Source organism: Lathyrus oleraceus, chromosome 3, assembly GCF_024323335.1.
Source record: "Lathyrus oleraceus cultivar Zhongwan6 chromosome 3, CAAS_Psat_ZW6_1.0, whole genome shotgun sequence".
In the NCBI taxonomy this organism is placed as follows: Eukaryota; Viridiplantae; Streptophyta; class Magnoliopsida; order Fabales; family Fabaceae; genus Lathyrus; species Lathyrus oleraceus.
In genome coordinates, this window is record NC_066581.1 from 526,049,058 (window position 1) to 526,067,457 (window position 18,400).

Sequence of the window (18,400 nt, forward strand, 5' to 3'; positions counted from 1 at the left end):
GTCGATGAGTCAGTCATCTTAACGTGTAATATTCGATAGATGGAATTAAGACTCTGGGAACTTTTTAGAACATGATTTACAGGTTTTTATCCTTAGTTCGCTCCCTTGGGATGGTTCTTACCCAAACTCCATGCTCATGATTCACAACAAACCCTTGATTCTTGGTCGATTCAATCAAGTCTTGTCAATATCAATGGAACTTAGGTGTTGATAAGGTGAAAACCATAATCCACCAAAATGGAGGATTGATCTTGACAATGACTTGATTCATCCCTTGACCTTTGTTCGTGTGCCTTGTGTGTGATCCTTTTTTGTGATTGTTGCATTCATGCATTCATGCGCATCATAACATTCATCACACGAAAATATCAAGGAACTGATGCATTATTTGCAAATATTTTCAGACCATGGATTGTGGACGAAGGAACACTAAGAAGTATAGTTTCAGATGTCCCGACTTAAAAGAGTTAAGGAAGCTAGCATCTTTTGTATTAGATCCGTTGGACTTCAAAAAACGTCATGGGAGGCTTCTATCTATCTTATTTGCTGATGTGGTTGAAGGACTTCTGAGTGTGTTGGTTCAGTTCTATGATCCTCTCTACCGTTGCTTCACTTTTCCTGATTATCAGCTTGTGCCTACGTTGGAGGAGTATTCCCATCTCTTGGGAATACCTGTTTCTAACAAGGTTCCATTTAGTGGATTGGAAGAGATTCCCAGATCTCATCTTATTGCTGAAGCTCTTCACTTGAAGAAGTCTGAGATACAGGCTCATTGGATGAAGAAAGGAGGATTGTTTGGGTTGTCATATGATTTCCTCATCAAGGAAACTACTGCCTTTGCTCAAGCTGGTAGTGTGGATGCTTTTGAAGCTATCTTTGTGTTGCTCATCTATGGATTAGCTTTGTTCCCTAACATTGACGGTTTTGTTGATGTTAACGCCATTAGAATTTTCTTGATTGGGAATCCTATGCCTACTTTATTGGGTGATATGTACTTATTTTTGAATCTAAGGAATTCTAAGGATGGTGGAACAATTGTATGTTACATCCCTCTTCTGTACAAGTGGTTTATTTCGCACTTGCCTCAAACACCTGCTTTTATGGAGAACAAACAATGTCTACGGTGGTCTCAGAGACTTATGTCTCTCACTAATGATGATATAGTTTGGTATGATCCTTCATTGAGCAGTTTGGAGATCATTGATAGTTGTGGTGAATTCTCTAATGTGCCTCTCATTGGTACACAATAGGAATCAACTACAACCCTGCTTTGGCTCGTCGTCAACTTGGGTTCCCCTTTGAGAGACAAACCTAATAACATGTTGTTAGAAGGTCTTTTTTATCAAGAGGGTAAAGATCCCCAACATTTGAAGCAGAAGATTGTGCATGCTTGGCATAATGTGCATAGGAAAGGAAGATCCGAGCTTGGTCCGTGCAATTGTGTAGCTTTGGAAGCTTACACTTTTTGGGTGAAGAAGAGAGCTTTGGAGTTGAAGATGCCTTATCCTTGTGAGAGACCTATGTATATGGTTGTGGTTGAGCCATTAACTCTCCCTAACCAAGATGTAAAGGAGTTGGAAGATGCACTCGCCCAGATGAAGCAAGAGAAGGATATGTGGGAAGAGTGTTTCCATGCTTTGGGCAAAAAGCACGAGGAGTTGCAGTTGGAGTCCAAGGACAAAGATGCACTTATTGAGCTACTTGAAGATCAAGTGACAAAGAGACAGAGAGAGCCAGAGGTTTCATCTTCTAACATGCCTCAGCCTTTCGTTGTTTGGAAGAAGATTGTTGATCAACTTGTCCTCAAGAAGACTCAGATGAAGGCTTCTTTTGAGACTGAGATTTGACGCATTCGAAGGAAGTACGCACCTGCGGCCAGATCTTCTGATGTTGTTGTTAGGGATCCTTAGGATGACTAGTCTCCTTTTCTCTTGTATTTTTCATTTGGTTTCTGAAATTGTACTCAATGTAATCCTTCCAATTATATAAATAAAAGAGATTTTTATGGTCATATCAAATTGTTGCAATTGTTATTATATATATATATATATATATATATATATATATATATATATATATATATATATATATATATATATATATATATATATATATATATATATATATATATATATATATATATATATATATATATATATATATATAATATATATATATATATATATATATATATATATATATATATATATATATATATATATATATATATTATATATATATATATATATATATATATATTATTTAGATCATGTATGTTATACCCAAAGCTAGAGGTAATTTAAGGTTAGTATTTGTGAATAAGTGATCGTCTTGAATTATTCTTTCCAATATATATTTATAGCTATTTTGACTTTAATATGGCCTTCAAGCCCTTAAAAGTTACATTCTTTATCTCCATTTATTGCCTTGTTCCTTCTTTGTCTGAGATTCAGTTGCATGATTTCTATCAAAATTAATTACATGAGTCATGGATAAGTCAACTTACTATCTTAAAATTGAATCAACATAATAATACATTGATCTTTTCCATATGGCTAGCACATATTGATTATGCTAGATGTCTCCCTCAATTTTTTTATGCCTCCTATAAATTATTTATCAAGTGCGTCAATTTTTTTCTATACAATAGAAACCTGGGGCATCATTAGGCATGGCAACATAACCCGTACCCGCGGGTACCCACCCGAACCCGCCCCGAAGTTGACGGGGAAAACCCGCTTTGACTGGGTTTGGGTTTGGGTTTAGGTTTTCCTCGATTATAAAGAATGGGGACGGGTCGGGTAATGGGGACACTAGTACCCACCCCGAACCCGCCCCGTTCATTTTATTATGTACACTATTATTTATTTTTGATGATTTAAAATATTAAATAAGTGGCCAATGTTTTAATATTTTGATTTGTATTAATTATTTAATATATTTAAATATATGTACGTAATTTTTTTAGATTGTTTTATTTTATTTTTAGGCTGATGTCAAGCCTTGATTGAGTCATTTGAGGGTGTTTGAATCTATAGCACCTAGACATGTGCCAGATCAGTTGACAAGAAAACTTGATGACAAGTCGAGTCAGATGATCCTGATAGGATATGATTCAACTGGAGGATACAAGTTGTTCGACCTAGTGAATAAGCAAGTGGTGATCAGCAGGGACGTGATCATAGATGAGCTTAAGGAGTGGGATTGGACTGAGAATGTCAAGAAAGATTCAGTGAGAATCTTTTGTGATGAGCCAGCTAGTGAAGTCGAAAGAGAAGTTCGACAGGAAGAAGTCAGAGGTGAAACAGGCCCAAGCAAGTCTCAAAGAACAAGACACATGCCTCAAAGAACAAGACACTTAATCTTGAAATCCTTAAATTTTTGTTTTAAGATTTTAATTTTTTTACATAAAAATATATTTTAAAGTTGCTTCAAAAATATACTAATAGGTGTTAAAATAAAATATTGATTAATTTACCTTTAAAATTTTAATATTAATAAATTAAAATATAATTTTATCTTTATAAATTCAATGAATGTTATAAATTTATCCCCCAATAAAGTGAAAATTGACGTTGAGTAGGTTGTCTCAATCTTAATTTCATTATGGTGGTTATAATTGCAGACCAAACTCTAAAGCCTCTGAGTATGAAGAAATCGGTGGGCGTAAAAAGTAAAAAGGTTAGCACTGATATACCTAATGATCTTCTCTTTTCTATTTTGTCAAAATTGTCTCTTAAATCTTTGAAGCGTTTTGAATGTGTATGCAAACCATGGACCCTTTTGCTTAAAAACCCTATTTTCACGAGATTGTTATGTGACAATTTCTTACATAATTTCGATAGTTATTATCATGATAGATCTCTCTTTCTGAGTCATCTCAAAACTATTAATTTTGACACCAAATTTGTGTTGTATTCTTATTCTGGTGAGAGGTATGAGAATATGACCAACTTAAATTGGCCAAATCCATTTCAAGAAGAGGATCCTAATTTTGATATTTTGGGATCTGGTATTATTAATGGAGTTCTTTGTCTAATTAGTTGCTCTCATCAAAGTATAAAATTTGTATTGTGGAACCCAACTACTGAAGAATTCAAGGTTATTCCTAATAGCCCTTTTGATTTCTTTGGAGATAGATTTGAAATTAATGAACGTGGTTTTGGCTATGATTGTGTTGGAGATGACTATAAGGTGATCCGAGAGATAACATTTGATCTAGAAAGTGACTATGTCACTAAGATTGCGTCATTAGGGAAAATATCTCATAACCCCTTTTGGGAGATATATAGCTTACGAAGTAACTCTTGGAAGAAACTTAAATTTGATATCCATCATGAAAAGATAAACAAAGGAGTCTGCTTGGATGGAGTGTGTCATTGGTTATGTGAAAGAACCTATAAGGATGATAAAGGTAATGAAATATATTTGTTGTCATTTTATCTAACCGATGAGGTATTCCTTATTACACCCATAGAAGATCATACTTTTCAATTAAGGACTACAACAAAAGAGTTATGTGTGTTAAATGGGTTCATTGCTTTAATCTCAACAAATGAAGACATGGTCTCTCTTCAAATATCGATTTTTACCCCTTGCCTTACATTGTCTATCCGATCGGAGTAGGAAATAAGGGTGATATATTATTGTTAAAAGAGGATAGAAAACTCATCTCTTTTAATTTAAGCACGGAACAAATTGAAGAACTCAACTTTGCAGGAAATCATTTTTGTGGTACGACAATACTCTACAAAGAAAGTCTTCGTCCGATTTTGGGTTAGGAAACTACTCAAAGTGTCCTCCAAATTGTGTATCAAGAAACAATTTGATATTGTATGACTTTAGTAATTTGATTTTGATGTTTTTATTTCATCTTATATTCTATAACTTCAGTTATATTTCAGTTGATAAGCAACAAATACAAGCATAAAACAATATTGAACTTTGAAATGTATAAAATATATTGCTTAGGTATTAAAATCATAGTATTTTTTAAGTGTGTTTATGCATAATGAATCATTTGATTTATTTAATTTGTTCTTTTTATGTTGATTCTTGAATAGATTCTTTCAAAGAGGATATATATTTTGCTTCATAACAACATGTCATTTAATTAAATTTTTATAAATTTATGATATAGGTGATCACATATTTATTTTAGCGTAATTGTATGTTGGGTTTAAATGTATGTATTTCATGTGATTTGTCTATTGTTTGGGGTAAAACAGTTCCTATGTGATTTGTATGAGTTATATCTTGATGAACTTAGAATAGAGGTTGTTTGTATAGATTTGGACGGTGCATATATCAAATTTTGTTTATTTTTTGAACCACCAAATGGAGTAATTTTGTAGTAATACTATAATATCATCTTTACTATGATAAAATACAAAGATTTTTCATACCACCCCCAAACTTAAATCTGACATCCCCTTAATTGGAGTGTTTTACCATTATATCCTTTGTGGTTTTTTACATTTTAAAAAAATATTAGATTTATTGGATTTTTGAGAATTTTTTATGTTTTTACTATATTCTGGGGGAGTTCATGCGTTTTTACCGGATTTTTTGGAAATCTATGAATTTTTATCTAATTTTAGAGGAATTATGAGTGTTTATCAGATTTTTCAAGCAACTTATGAGTTTGTACAAGATTTTTTTATAAAACCGTGTCAAATCATAATTTTTATCAGATTTTACAAATATACTACTAATTTTTTCAAAATATGAGTTTTATCAGATTTTGTTAAAATCTATGAGTTTTTACCGAATTTTAAAAAAAAAATCTATATGTTTTCAGCAGATTTTTCAAAAAATCTCTGGATTTTTATCGGATTTTTCAATATAATCTGAATTTTTATCAGATTTTTCAAAAAACCTAGGAGTTTTTATTGTATTTTTCAAATATACTAAATTTCAAAAAAAAATTACGAAATTTTATCGAATTTTTCAAATATAATTTACTGGATTTTTCAAAAACATTGCGAGTTTTTATTGAATTTTTTGAAAAATCGGATAACGTTAATTTCTTTTTTTTTCTCTATCAAAAAATAACTATCAAATTTTTTAAAAATTCAAAAAATTATAAAACATACTGGATTTATAAAAAATTCGACAACTTCATTTTTTTATAGGTGTACATGATATGAACTATCATGTTTTTTTAAAGAATAAATAAGTTTTATCAACTACCATTTAAAAAAAACATTAAAATTGCATACTGAATTTTTAAAATTCACTATCGAATTTTTCAGTTGTACTATCAGATTTTTCATGGGCTCTTTTTTGGTTAAATTTCAACCAGGATATTTTGGATATTATAAAAAATGGAGGGGTGGTAGGTTGAAGCGTAGGGTGGCTGGTAAAAATCTTTAAAATATAACACGTGATTTATGTGGGTGCAAAGGTTATTCGATTAAAAAATTAGTTAATTATAGATTAACAATAATTAAAAATTAAAAATTATTTTTATATAAATTATATTTATTTCAGGCTAATTATCGATGCATACTTTAACAAAATCCAACAAGTTACATAGGTTCTTTCATAAACCTATCAACATTTTTGTTTAAAAAATCTTTCAAAAAGATATACTAATTTTAAAAAATTTCAAAAGACTTCTCAAAATACACCGAAGGTGGTGAAAAATAATAATAATCATGGTTTGAGTTGTGTTAAAAACTTTTTCAAAAACTCTATTTTAAATATGTTTGATGAAAAATAAAATAGAGGATGATAAATAAAAATTAAAAAGATACAGAGAATTAATCCAAAGAATTATACTTATTAGTTATCAATTTGATAGTTAGTCCAATACTCTTATCCAAAAACAATTTCAATAAAGTCACTCAATTAAAAAAACTCAACTGGGTATATAAATATCAAACATATCATGTTGTTGAAACCACATCACAAAACATACATATTCATCGGTGAGCTCGGAAGTCATTTATGGATTCGACATTTTCCACTTGACCAGCCATGAGCTTGAGATGGTAGGACTAAGCTTTTAGGGAGGGAAATTCTTCCAAGATGACGTGTTGAATTGGTTCTTAAGTTGGACAACTCTGAAGTGTTTGTTATCATGGAACATATACGTATTACAGATCCAACACTATTCGGCCAAATCGTCAGTCACAAGCATAAAGTTGAGGATATCTTATAATACAATTTCATACATCAACTGCAACACTACCACATCGAGAAAATTTAAGAATTTTGTTTTGTTGCTCTTGGTAGTGGTCATCGTCTGACGAGTTTTCTCATCAATAGGAGGAATGATGATATCAAGCATGTTATGAAGACGTGCTTGAACATTGAAGAGGATGACCATGAGAGATAGATATTGTAATTGTTGTCTAATGCCACTAATTGGTATCATCAATTTGATAATATTAATGGTGAATGTAGAATGAAATTAAAAGGTTGTCTCCGTTGAAGGTTGAGTGGTGGTCGATTAAATGGCATCGCCTCTAGAGGCTGAGGAGGTTTTGACCATTAAGATGGAAGGAAAAAATATGGTATGGTGCAAGATAAGGGAGGGAGAGGATGTATATCAGCGGTTAAGATTGGTTTTGGATTGAAAAACTTAACTGATATTATAAAATAAATATTTCATGACTATTATTGGGGGACTCGAGTGTTTTATATACATGTTTTAGACACATGAAATGATAATATAAGGAAGGAAAATAAGTCATATTGTTCTATGCTAGAACTAGATTTGATAGGAAAATATAGGTCCGAAATTCATTGTGGTAGTTCAGAACTTCCAATACGGTAAAGGGGAGGTCGACCTGCAAGGTTAGCACTCCAATGTTAAAGTTCGTAAGAGAATGAAAAGTGGAATTCAAATGAGAAATGATTTAATATTTTGGAAAGTAACACATTTTCCTCTTTAAATAAGGGAAACGGTTGATAATTGCACGTGTGTGAAACGACATGTGATACAATCATTTATTGGATTGATATGGGTGATTAGCATGGAATTTGTATGAGGGATTATCTACGACATAGAGGAAAAAGGTGTACTTGTTTCTCCTTTAGTGACTTGTTGCTTCGTTATCGGGCCTTCATCTTCTAGGTTTTGTGGATGGTGTGTAGTAGTTTCCCTTCAAGCTTGTGTCTCTAATTTGCAAGGCGAGGATTTGTGACACACGTCGTTACTCAACCATGAGCTATGTGGGTGTGGAAGTCTTAGATGGTACGTTGACATCCTCAGGAATATGCGCATTAAATTCCCTTCTTGGAATTCATAACATAATGATGAGAGTGACCGATATGTATTCATTCGCTAACTAGTAATGATGGTCTCCCTCCTTAGAGTACTTAAGTGCATTTCCAATCGTTTCTAGGAACATGGTGTGAGGTAGGTCGTATGGTCCTTCGTGTATGAATAGAGTAAAAGGGTTTTTAAAGCATTATTTTACTTTTTGTTGTTGTTATTACTAATATGCAAAGAAAGTGTTTAAGTTTCCTTTTTTATTCTTCTTTGAGATTGCTTTGTTTTGAAGGTGAATCAAGTTCATATGATTTTGTTTGGGGACATTGGTTTTGCATGTTGTATTGATCTTTATTTTAAGCCTCAAAGTCCACATTCTTTTTTCTCCCTTTATCCCCTTCTATAGGGCTTCCAAGATAGTCATCACTCAAGCATGCTTGTTTCATTATACCGGCATAAGTTATTTTCACGACACATTTTTACTATGATTATAATATCAACTTCGACCAAAAAGGATGGTAAAGATATTTCAGGTCACTGGGTGGATCCAACCATACCGAGGACTATCTTCGATTTTTTTTGTGAATTTGTTTTTTATTAAACTTTAACGAATGTGGGTCCTCTAACCGATTCAGGGGTGTTTCCCTTGAACGGAGATAATGAGATATGCACTCAATATGATGGATGTGTTATCCATTTTCATGAGTTCTTGTCACCCCTCATAGGTTATCACCTTCTTTTCAACGAATTCAAAGTCATCTTATTGAATCCGTTTTTTATTTTCTCTTCAAAGTTCCATCTAGTAAGTTGGTCATTCGTTAAAGTTTTCTAGTACTAGTGCGGGTATAAGGGGGTAAGTGGACTACGATGTTATTATTTAATCTTTTCAAAGTTCAAAACATATCCAACTATGCAAATAATTTTGGCTTTCTCTCTTTGAGGAAACATATCGGGTACTTCAAAGCTCATTATAACAACATGAAGCATTTCAATGATTGATTTTACTTGGTTAATCATCTTACTGAGGAAGCACTTGCGATGATTTGCAACTTAGAACAAAGTCTTTCCTTTGTTCTCTCAAAGATCTTTCTTAATTATTGGACACAAATTCACTACTTTATGGGGTCGGGATCATACATTTACTGTGGATTTATGTGCTTGCATGTATGAAGCTAATGATCCTGATGTTGATAACCCTACTGAAATTTTGATGAACACAACGCTGATGAATGTTGAAATTAGTGGTGATATTCTTCCAGATCTTTGATGATGGTGATTAACTTAAAAATATATCAAGCCTCATCAAGTAGAAGACTAAGTGCTTATATGATCGATATATCTGGAAAGGAGCTTGAAAGCTTCATAGTTGTGAAAGAAAAAAAGTGTGAAAGCTATTCTGATTGTGTTTGTCTAAGTGATCAAAGTCTTGTGAAAGAAGAAGAGTAACTACTAAAATGCTATGGCAATTCTAACACACACTTAAAATACTTTTAAAGCCTCTCTTTACTTATAAAAACACTTATACATGTTTTTAAGGCCTAGCAAATTGATTAGGGTATTGTCTGTTTGATTAAGATACTTTTTTAATTTGTCTAACAGATTATATTTTTTCTTAATTGATTAAGTGATCTTAATCAAGTCTATAATCGATTATTACAGGCTCTTAATGATTGATAACGACTTTATATCAAAAAAATTTTATTTTGGGCCTCAATAATCGATTAGGCCATTAACTCAGCCTATTTTAATTGATTAAGTGATGCTTAATCAATTAAAATAGTTTTTAATGATTCCCTTTATATATTAATATTTTTTTCTCATAATGGAAACAATCCATAGGCCGAGTTAATAACCTAATCAATTATTGAGGCCCAAAATAGAAAGTTTTGATATAGAGTCGTTATCAATCATTAAGAGACTTTAATAGTCGATTATAGACTTGATTAAGCATCACTTAATCGATTAAGAAAAAATATAATCGGTTAGACAAATTAAAAAAGTATCATAATTAAACAGACAATGCCCTAATCAATTTGCTAGGCCTTAAAAACATGTATAAGTGACTTAAAAGTAAAGAGAGGCTTTAAAAGTATTTTAAGTGTGTGTTAAAATTTCCTTAGAATTTTAGTAGTTACTCTTCTCCTTTCACAAGACTTTGGTCACTCAGACAAACACAATCAGAATAGCTTTCACACTTTTTTTCTTTCACAACTATGAAGCTTTCAAGCTCCTTTTCCAGATATATCGATCATATAAGCACTTAGTCTTCTACTTGATAGGCCTTGATATATTTTTATGTTAATCACCATCATCAAAGATCTGGAAGGATATCACCACTAATTTCAACATTCATCAACGTTGTGGTCATCAAAATTTCAATAGAATTATCAACATCAGGATCATTAGCTTCATACATGCAAGCACATAAATCCACAATAAATGTATGATCCCATCCCCATCAAGTAGAGAATTTGTGTCCAATAATTAAGAAAGATGTTTGAGAGAACAGAGGAAAGACTGTGTTCTAAGTTGCAAATCATCGCACGTGCTTCCTCAATAAGATGATTAACCAAGTAAAATCAATCATTGAAATGCTTCATGTTGTTATAATAAGCTTTGAAGTACCCGATATGTTGCCTCAAAGAGAGAAAACCAAAATTATTTGCATAATTGGATATGTTTTGAACTTTGAAAAGATTAAATAACAACATCATAGTCGACTTACCCCCCTTATACCCGCACTAGTACTAGAAAACTTTAACGAATGACCAAGTTACTAGATGGAACTTTGAAGAGAAAATAAAAAACTAATTTAATACGATGACTTTGAATTCGTTAAAAAGAAGGTGATAACCTATGAGGGATAACAAGAATTCATGAAAAGGGATAACACATCCATCATATTGAGTGCAAATCTCATTATCTTCGTTCAAGGGAAACACCCCTTCAATGTTCAAGCACGTCTTCATAACATGCTTGATATCATCATTCTTCCTATTGATGAGAAAACTCGTCGGACAATGACCACTACCAAGAGCAACAAAACAAAACTCTAAAATTTTCTCGATGCGGTAGTGTTGCAGTTGATGTAGGAAATTGTATTATAAGATATTCTCAACTTTATGCTTGTGACTGACGATTTGGCCGATTATTGTTGAAATTGTAATACGTATATGTTCCATGATAACAAACACTTCAGAGTTGTCCAACTTAAGAACCAATTCAACACATCATCTTGGAAGAATTTCCCTCCCTCAAAGCCTAGTCCAACCATGTCAAGCTCATGGCTGGTCAAATGAAAAATGTCGAATCCATAAATGACTTTCGAGCTCACCGATGAATATGTATGTTTTGTGGTGTGCTTTTAACAACATGACCGGTTTAATATTTATATACCCAGTTGAGTTTTTTTTAATTGAGTGACTTTATTGAAATTCTTTTTAGATAAGAGTATTGGACTAACTATCAAATTGATAACTAATAAGTATAATTCTTTGGATTAATTCTCTGTATCTTTTTTATTTATTTATCCTCCTCTATTTTATTTTTCATCAAACATATTTTAAATAGAGTTTTTGAAAAAGTTTGTAACACTATTCAAACCATGATTATTATTATTTTTCACCACTTTCAGTGTATTTTGAGAAATCTTCTGAAAATTTTCAAAATTAGTATATCTTTTTGAAAGATTTTTTAAATAAAAATGTTGATATGTTTATGAAAGAACCTATGATAAATGTAACTTGTTGGATTTTGTTAAAGTGTGCATTGTTAAATTAGTTTGTAATAAATATAATTTATATAAAAATAATTTTAAGAATTAATTATTGTTAATTTATAATTAACTAATTTATTAATCGAATAACCTTTGCATCCGCATAAGTCAGGTGTTATGTTTTAAAGATTTTTACCTGCCATCCTACGCTTCAACTTGTCACCCTCAATTTTTTTTATAATATCCAAAATATCCTGGTTGAAATTTAATAAAAAAAAAGCTCATGAAAAATCTGATAGTACAACTGAAAAATTCGATATTAGGAGAAAAATTCGATAGTGAATTTTAAAAATTCAGTATGCATTTTTACTGTTTTTCTTTAAAATGGTGGTTGATAAAACTTATTTATTCTTTAAAAAAACATGAGTTCATATCATGTAGACCTATAAAAAAATGAAGTTATCGGATTTTTTATAAATTCAGTATGTTTTGTAATTTTTCGAATTTTTAAAAAAATTGATAGTTCATTTTTTGATAGAGAAAAAAAAAGAAATTAACATTATCCAAATTTTCAAAATATTCAGTAAAAACTCACATTGTTTTGCAAAAAAATCCAGTAAATTATATTTGAAAAATCCGACAAAAATTCGTAATTTTGTTTTGAAATTTAGTATATTTTAAAAATCGAATAAAAACTCCTAGGTTTTTTGAAAAATCTGATAAAAATTCAAATTGTATTGAAAAATCCGATAAGAATCCAGAGATTTTTTGAAAAATCTAATGAAAACACATAGATTTTATTTAAAAATTCGGTAAAAACTCATAGATTTTTAAAAAATCCGATAAAACTCATATTTTGAAAAAAATTGTAGTATATTTGTAAAATCCGATAAAAATTATGATTTGACACCATTTAAAAAAAATCATGTATAAACTCATAAGTTTCTTGAAAAATCTGGTGAACACTCATAATTCCAAAAAAAATGGGTAAAAATTCATAAATTTCTAAAAAAATCGGTAAAAACGCATGAACTCCCCCAAAAATTCAGTAAAAACATAAAAAAAATTCAAAAATCCAAGAAATCAAATATTTTTTTAAAATGTAAAAAATCACAAAGGATATAATGCAGTGGCAGAACTGAGGGGGGACGTGGGAAGGCCACCGCCACCCCTCAATTTTTTATTTTATTTTAATTCATATATATTAAATTACTAAAACATCCTTATTTTAAATTAAAATTAATTTTTATTTTTTCTTTTTCATTCAAAGTTAGGTTAAAATACAGATAAGGTAAAAAGCTTCTATCTTTCCTTTCTTTCTCATATGGGTTTGCTACCGGCACCGAAATCGGAACAGATTAAAGTGATCGGCATCTAACAGGTAAAAAACTTTATTCATTCTTCTTTTATAAAAAGTAACAAATTAAAGTGATTGCTTGATTTGTGTTTTTGAGATTTTTAGGGTTCTTCTTTCTTGATGTATTAAAATAATCTATATGAGGTTTATTAAGTCAACTCATAACACTGTAATTTACAAATATAATTATACACTGTAATAAGGTTTATTTAATCATTGTTGCTGCTAATTTCTAATAGTGAAGTTACCGGTATTTGAAAACGGATTAAAATTGATTAATTAAGTTTATTAATTTTTTTCTCTTTTAATTTTTATGTTCTCTAAATTGATTTTTGGATCTGATATGATATTATAGGAAGAGTAAAGATGAATAATAGGAAAATTGATTCTTTTTTCAAAAGGAAAGCATGTGAAATTGAAAGAGAAGAGAGAGATGAAGAAATTATAATCCCGACATCCGAATCTGGAACAGTTCTTGAGAATCCAACAATTGAAGAGCATCATGGTTTTGAAAATTCTTTGGAACGCGATCATGGAAAGCGTCCTCCGATTTGGCAATATCCACCAAATCAAGTGGATGCAATACGAAGAGCTTATCTAAAATGGGGTCCATATCAAATTAATTTAGAAAACTATCCTTTGTCCGGTAACGAGGATCATCTGAGAAGGTTTCAACATACTTAGTTTAACATATTTCCATCATGGTTAGAATATTCACCATCTGAAGATGCCGCATATTGCTTACCATGTTACCTTTTTAGCAAAAAATTAAGTGGACGTCCCGGATCACTTGTCTTTATTTCTATGGGTTTTAGAAATTGGAAGAAAGTTAGGAATGAAAAACATTGTTCCTTTCTTAAACACATAGGGAAGGATCCTTGCTCACCACACAACAATGCAATGAAAGCTTGTCAAGACTTGTTGAATCAAGATGGTCATATTAGAAATGTTACTCAAGTTCAAAGTTCAAGTCAAAGAATGAATAAACGGTTACGACTCAAGACTTCAATTAACACTGTTCGTTGGTTAACACTACAAGCTTGTGCTTTTAGGGGTCACGACGAAAGTAGCAAATCAAGAAATCAAGGTAACTTTCTTGAGTTATTGAAACTTTTAGCATCATACAATGATGAAGTTGCAAAAGTTGTGTTGGAAAATGCTCCACAAAATTGCAAGTATACTTCACATCAAATTCAAAAAGAGCTATTGCAAATTCTTTCTAGTAGGGTGAAAAAGAGTATTCGTGAGGAAATTGGTGATTCCAAATTTTGTATCATTGTTGATGAAGCTCGTGATGAGTCAAAAAAGGAACAAATGGCTTTTGTATTAAGATTTGTTGATAAAGTTGGTTTAATACAAGAGAGATTTTTTGACGTGGCACATGTTAAAGACACCACATCTTTAACTCTTAAGGAAGCAATATGTGATATACTTTCTCGACATAACCTTGATGTTTTTAACATTCGTGGCCAAGGGTATGATGGTGCTAGCAATATGAGAGGAGAATGGAATGGTTTACAAGCCCTCTTTATGAAGGATTGTCCTTATGCATACTATGTTCATTGTTTTGCTCATCGATTGCAACTTGTATTAGTTACATCATCAAGAGAAGTCAAACATGTTCATAAATTTTTTGAGAAGCTGATCTTTGTTGTGAATGTTGTTTGTTCTTCTACAAAGTGTCATGATGAGTTACAAGCTGCCCAATTAGAAGAAATTGCTTATTTGTTAGAGATTGATGAGATTGTAACTGGTAAAGGTGCAAATCAAGTTGGTACATTGAAACGAGCTGGAGATACTCGTTGGGGATCACATTACGATTCAATTTCTAGCTTGATAAACATGTATGAAGCAACTTGTTTAGTTTTAAAAAAAATTGCAAAAGATAGAGGGAGTTATGTTACACGTGGGGATGTAGATAGTTGTTACAATTACTTGAAGGCATTTGATTTTATATTTATTTTGATTTTGATGAAAGAAATCATGGGAATAACAGATATGCTTTGTCAAGCCTTACAAAAAAAATCAAGATGTAGTTAATGCTATGAACTTGGTTCGTTCAACAAAACATCTTATTCAAGGTTTGAGAGAAAATGGTTGGGATATATTGTTTACTAAAGTGGTATCTTTTTGTGAAAAGCATGGTATTAAGATTCCTGATCTTAATGATGTTCATTCAACAATAAGATTTGGACGCTCTCGTCTTGAAGAGAATCAAGTCACAATTCAACATTACTTTAAAGTTGAAATCTTTTTCACTACCATTGACAAACAGTTACAAGAGTTGAATAGCAGATTTAGTGAGCAGACAATGGATTTGTTAACTCTTTCTTGTTCTTTATCTCCTAAGGATGGATATAAAGCTTTTAGCATTGATACTATTTATTCTTTAGTTGAAAAATATTATCCTATGGATTTTAGTGATCAAGAGAAGAATAATTTGCAATCTCAACTCCAACATTTTCTATTTGTTGCTCGTCAAGCATCAAACTTGAATAATTTATCAACTATTCAAGAACTATGTTCATGTTTGGTTGCATCTGGACAGGCTGAAACTTACTTCTTGATTGATAGACTACTTCGTCTTATCATGACTCTTCCCGTTTCTACGGCCACAACTGAGAGGTATTTTTCAGCAATGAAAATTATTAAGACTAAGTTGAGAAACAAGATGGATGATGGGTTTCTTGGAGATTGCATGACAATATATATTGAAAGGGAGATTAGTGCAAGCATTAGTTCGGAGTCAATTATTGACAATTTCAAGTCACTCGGAACGCGTAAAGCATTACTTTATGGTAGTTTTAAGTCATGTAATTTAAATTTTTAGTAATTAACTTTGTATTTATTTTAACTTTAATGTTTTATTTAAAATACTATTTACATTTTATTTATAATCTTTATTTTACGTTAGCGGACATCCCAATTTTTTTATCTGGCTCCGCCACTGATATAATGGTAAAACACTCCAATTAAGGGGATGTCAGATTTTAGTTTGGGGGTGGTCTAAAAAATCTTTATATTTTATCATAGTAAAGATGCTAGCACCCTACGACATCCGTCTAAGAATACGGTCACCTCTAGTTAATTTTACAAAATGATAGTGTTAACCTTATTCTATAGATTTCTTCTAATGATCGAACAAGAAATATAACATATTTACAAGCAAAGGGAAACTGTTTTTTTTAAATGATTTGATTCTTGTTACTACGTATCTCCAGTGCGATGGAGAATTCGTAGTTGGGTAGTTCTTGATAGAAAAATCTAGTGTTTATTGATTTTAAAGAAAAATCTTACGCAGAGCCTAAAAAATGTTGTTTGTTGGTCCATTAGTGTTGGTAAAAACGTTGTTTGTTGGTCGCATTAGTGTTGGCAAAAACGTTGTTTGTTGATCTAGTTAGTGATGGGAAATTAAAACATAATAATAGGCCAATACGTAGCGGATATAAAATTCTTCAGGCTTGTAGGAACCTTGAGGATCAACAACAAATATAAGACGGTAAATCAAACAAATAAAGGCAAAAAAGAACACCGGTATTTTTAACGTGGAAAACCCCTCAATATGAGAGTAAAAATGACGAGTCTTCCAGACCAAAGAAATAAATCCACTATAATCAATTAAGGGTATAAGATAGTTTTAAATCGATTCACAAACTAGTGTTAACAACCACAAATCACAAAGCAAACTAGCTTACAAATAAGAATCAAAAAGATGAAAAATTTCTCAAATTTACAACTTCAGTGCGAAGCAGATAAATTTCACCTCATACGTTGTTTTAAAATTTTGAATGATCAAAAGTTAGATACATGTATTACAAAATTTCCCTCCAAATTTAAGCTTGATCTGACGGTTGACGAACCGGGGATCATCGATTTAGTGAGACTAGTTGCAGAAAAATAGGAATAAATTTCTCTCATATTTTCTCTCTTTTTGAATCCTTATTTTCTCTTTATCTCTCTCAATCCTAAATTGATCATGTCTATTTAAATAAGTGAGACAAATTGGTTAATCATGTTTGGGTCTTCCTCCACACAGGAAGGGAGCCCAAACCCAACAATTCTCCTTCTCACAAATATGTGGAGAAAATCAACAAACCGACGATATTACAACAAGCTTAAAATTTCCCTCTTGGTAATGCTTTAGTCATCATATCAAAACCATTATCATCAGTATGAAATTTAGCCAACTCCAGGCATAGGTGTTGTTTAAACCAAATAGGGTTACCAATCTCTTATGTTATTTTATTGCTTTCTGCATTGTGTTATTGTTGATTTTATATTATTGTCTTACTGGTTTAACAAGTTGGACCAATTGGTCCAACATCGTGTCCAGCATATGTTCCCTCCAGAAATAAATTTCAAACCAGATTTAGGCTCATATTATACTTCCTGGCAGATCTCAATATATCTTCCATGTCCTCGTAATGATTCTTATAGTCTGTACTTTTCACTATCATGTCATATATGTGGACTTCTAAATTTCTCATTATCTGGTTTGTAAACACTGCATCCACTAGTCTTTGACAGGTTGCATCAGTGATCTTGAGACCAAGGAATTACCTCGTAGTAAAACTAGTAGTAATAGTAGTTGAAATTGTTTGTCATGAAGGTCTTCCTTGGTGTATCCAAGGGATTCATTTTGATATGGTCGTTGCCTAATAAATGCCTATGAATATGAGCATCATGTAACATAAGATCTGTAAATTATTCATTCTATGTAGAACAGGGATATGGGTATATATGGAAGGTCATGTTGAGATTAGTGCAATATATGCACATTCTCCATTACCACCTTAGCCACCCAAGTGGGGTATTCCACCTTGCTGATAAATCTCGCTTTGAATGAATTATTGTTCTTTCCATAATCGTCGACTGTTATTCTTTTTTTCGCCCATTTTTCTCCTCCTTTGAATGAATTGTTTGGCGGTGATATTGAGGGTGAGATGATGACAAATAATTATAAGATATATCTTGAGCGTGACTAAGGGGCTCCAAACGATTAAATCCACATTCTTACTTAGCAAGTGGATGAGGTCTTCTTCTTCTTATTCTTCTTTAGTTTGGAAATTATTAGTGTCGATCGATACTTATTTTAGACTTTTATGGA

The 18,400-nt window shown here is 31.6% G+C and overlaps 1 protein-coding gene across 1 annotated transcript; it reads left to right on the forward strand.

Moving 5' to 3' along the window:
* The first annotated feature begins 3,589 nt into the window (after positions 1–3,589).
* Positions 3,590–4,877, forward strand: LOC127128667 (putative F-box protein At3g16210). The gene has a single exon (XM_051058035.1). It carries the CDS (start codon positions 3,607–3,609, stop codon positions 4,624–4,626), a length of 1,020 nt encoding a protein of 339 aa, XP_050913992.1. The 5' UTR covers positions 3,590–3,606; the 3' UTR covers positions 4,627–4,877.
* The last annotated feature ends 13,523 nt before the right edge of the window (positions 4,878–18,400 follow it).

Bases quoted from the DNA above. Each gene is read 5' to 3' on its own strand.
- LOC127128667 (XM_051058035.1), top strand. From the start codon at position 3,607: ATGGTGGTTATAATTGCAGACCAAACTCTAAAGCCTCTGAGTATGAAG.